Here is a 2,456-nt window from a genome sequence, read left to right on the forward strand (position 1 = left end):
GGGGGGGGGGGGGGGGGGGTGGTTGGCACCATGAGGAATGGAGTGTGTCTTTGATATGTGCTGTATTGCATTCTCCCCCCTCCCTCTCTACTCAAGCACTTGGGCAGAAGGGTGATTCCCCTGCTCCCATCTCGCCTCTCTCCCCTCTCCACTCCCCCGACTCTCTGGAGGAGCTCTCTCTGACCGAGAGTCCCAACCAGCCCCCTACTTCGGGATTCGCTGCATCCTTGGTCTCCTTCTCCACCGAACCCCCCACTACTCACCCCAAGGACATGCCTTGGGTGGGTGAAGAGGGGGACTCTGGACCGGGCCTTAGTAAGACTGAGGAGGATCTTCTCGATCCCTTAGCCGGTCCTTACTTGAGCTTAGGGAAAGACCCAGGGCGTCATAATCCATGTGAAGACAGCGGGGTTTCCGTTTCGCCCGAGGAGAAGATGATTAGCTCAGACAGGTCCTCCACTGGCCCCTCCCCCGTGAACCCCAAGATGAAGGTCCCTGAGTCTCACCTTGCCTCCTCTAACCCAACAGAGCCCTGGGATTCACCATTCCTTGCATCTCAAGACAACTCCAAGGTCTCCATGGATTCCTTCTCCAAGGACCCGGCTCCCGTTAGCTCTTCCGGGTTTGAGCCAGACCTGCACGACAACCAGTCCGACGAAGATGATGACCTGATGTACGAGGTGAAGAAGAATAATAACCCATTTGAGGGCTTTTCCCCACTGGCGGACAGTGGCTACTCCCACTTTGGAGACTCCAAGTCCGACAGCAGGGCCTCAAAAATGTCAGAGAGTCCCACTCCGGACCTGGTCCAGTACGGCCTGGCTGGAGAGTCCCAGGATACCCCTCCGTCTTTCTTAGACGATGGGAAAACATTTGAGACCGGAAAGATGGCCGCCGACTCGCTCATGCAATCGGTGAACCAGTTCTCGTCTGGTCTGAAAGATCTGGAGGACGACGAAGACGACGAGGAGCAGGAAGAGGACTCGGCCTTGCCACCGTCGCTCCCAGACATCCTGAAGTCGTCCCCGCTCAACCCAGACAAAATGGACTCCGGCTCCTCGGAGGGAAGCCCGGAGGAGCAGAGTCCCATCCTGGAACGGAGGATGATGGAGTCGCCCAACCCTCCGATCAACCTGTCGGCCAACAACCCGTTTGCCTTCGATGCTAAAGTGTCCTTGCTGAAGGAGATGACCGAGCAGCTGGAGGTGAAAGGCAAAGGAACCGCCGACGACAAAGGTCTCGACGCATTCGATCTGGTCAAAAAAGCCGAGGAACCCACCCCCGTCGCTGTGAGAGAGGAGGAACCGGTCAAGATTGAGCAGAAGGATTGGTTTTCGAGCCACGATGCTCCCAAAATGACCAAAACGTTTGAGCCTCTGGACCTGCACAGCAAAAAGACCCCCACCGAGGATTCGGACTCGGAGTCGCCAACTGCAGACTCCCTGTCCCCGGTCCTGGAAGCCATGGCCAAGAACCCCTCCATCTTTCAGGTGGAAACGGAGACAATGGACCAGAAGATGGAGATGGACATGGAGGAGCCGGAGATAGCCGAGGAGGTCTCGGAGCACGAGGTCTCCTCTGAAGAGTTTGAGTTCATCGAGCGACCCCCCAGGGGTGTCATCGACGAGTTTCTCGAGGCTCTGGATACTTCCAAGTTTGCCTCCTCCAAGCCCCCGGAGATCCCCATGGATGACGACGATCTGGGCTTCGGGCAGAGGGACCCGGCTCCATTCTCTGCTCCACCTGTGGCAAAAGTAGCCCCGCCCCCCCTCGAGGAGGCTCCAGGTCGGAGCTCCTACCTCCTCCTCACGCAGGCCTCCCCCCAGAAGACCAAGGCCGAGCTGGAGAAGCTCGACACCCAGGAGCCCGCGCCCCAGGCTCCGCCCACCCACCCCCCCGCCCACAAACCAGAGGAGGCGGTCCCTAAGAAGGAAGGCGGGACCGTGCTCAAGATGCCAAACGTGAACATGAGAGCAGGTAAAATGACGCAGTCGGCATGGAAACCATCCCTCCACCTCCACATCCTCCTCAGTTTGCCCCTCCATGATCATCGGCATCACTTTCATCTTCACTCTGTCGTTATCCTTTGTTTTCTACCAGCCAATCAGCAGCCAGCGTTGGCTGTAGATCCCATCACCTTCTCCCTGTTCTCACCTTTTCCTTTCTTGCATCCTCCATTCTTCTTCTTCTTCTTCTTTTTTTACCCCTTCCTTTGAACATTAACCCTTGCATTGTGTAGTCTGGTTTACTCCGTGTGGTCATCGTGGCTTTTGCTGCATTTTGTGCATTTGTGTCTCGTTACGACATCACACACTCACACACATCTACACACCTGCTCATAAACACTCACACACATCTACACACCTGCTCATCACACACACACACATCTACACACCTGCTCATAAACATTCACACACATCTACACACCTGCTCATAAACATTCACACACATCTACA

General features: G+C 56.1%; 1 protein-coding gene across 1 annotated transcript; it reads left to right on the forward strand.

Moving 5' to 3' along the window:
- Positions 1–20: 20 nt before the first annotated feature.
- LOC117941542 (cell surface glycoprotein 1-like) lies at positions 21–2,252 on the forward strand (the record flags this gene model as incomplete). Its single annotated transcript, XM_034866548.1, has 2 exons — positions 21–1,990; positions 2,240–2,252. Coding segments are annotated over 2 exons (1,983 nt in total), but the record flags the coding sequence as incomplete, so codon positions are not given.
- Positions 2,253–2,456: the final 204 nt, after the last annotated feature.

Source organism: Etheostoma cragini, unplaced genomic scaffold (assembly GCF_013103735.1).
Source record: "Etheostoma cragini isolate CJK2018 unplaced genomic scaffold, CSU_Ecrag_1.0 ScbMSFa_927, whole genome shotgun sequence".
Taxonomy (NCBI): Eukaryota; Metazoa; Chordata; class Actinopteri; order Perciformes; family Percidae; genus Etheostoma; species Etheostoma cragini.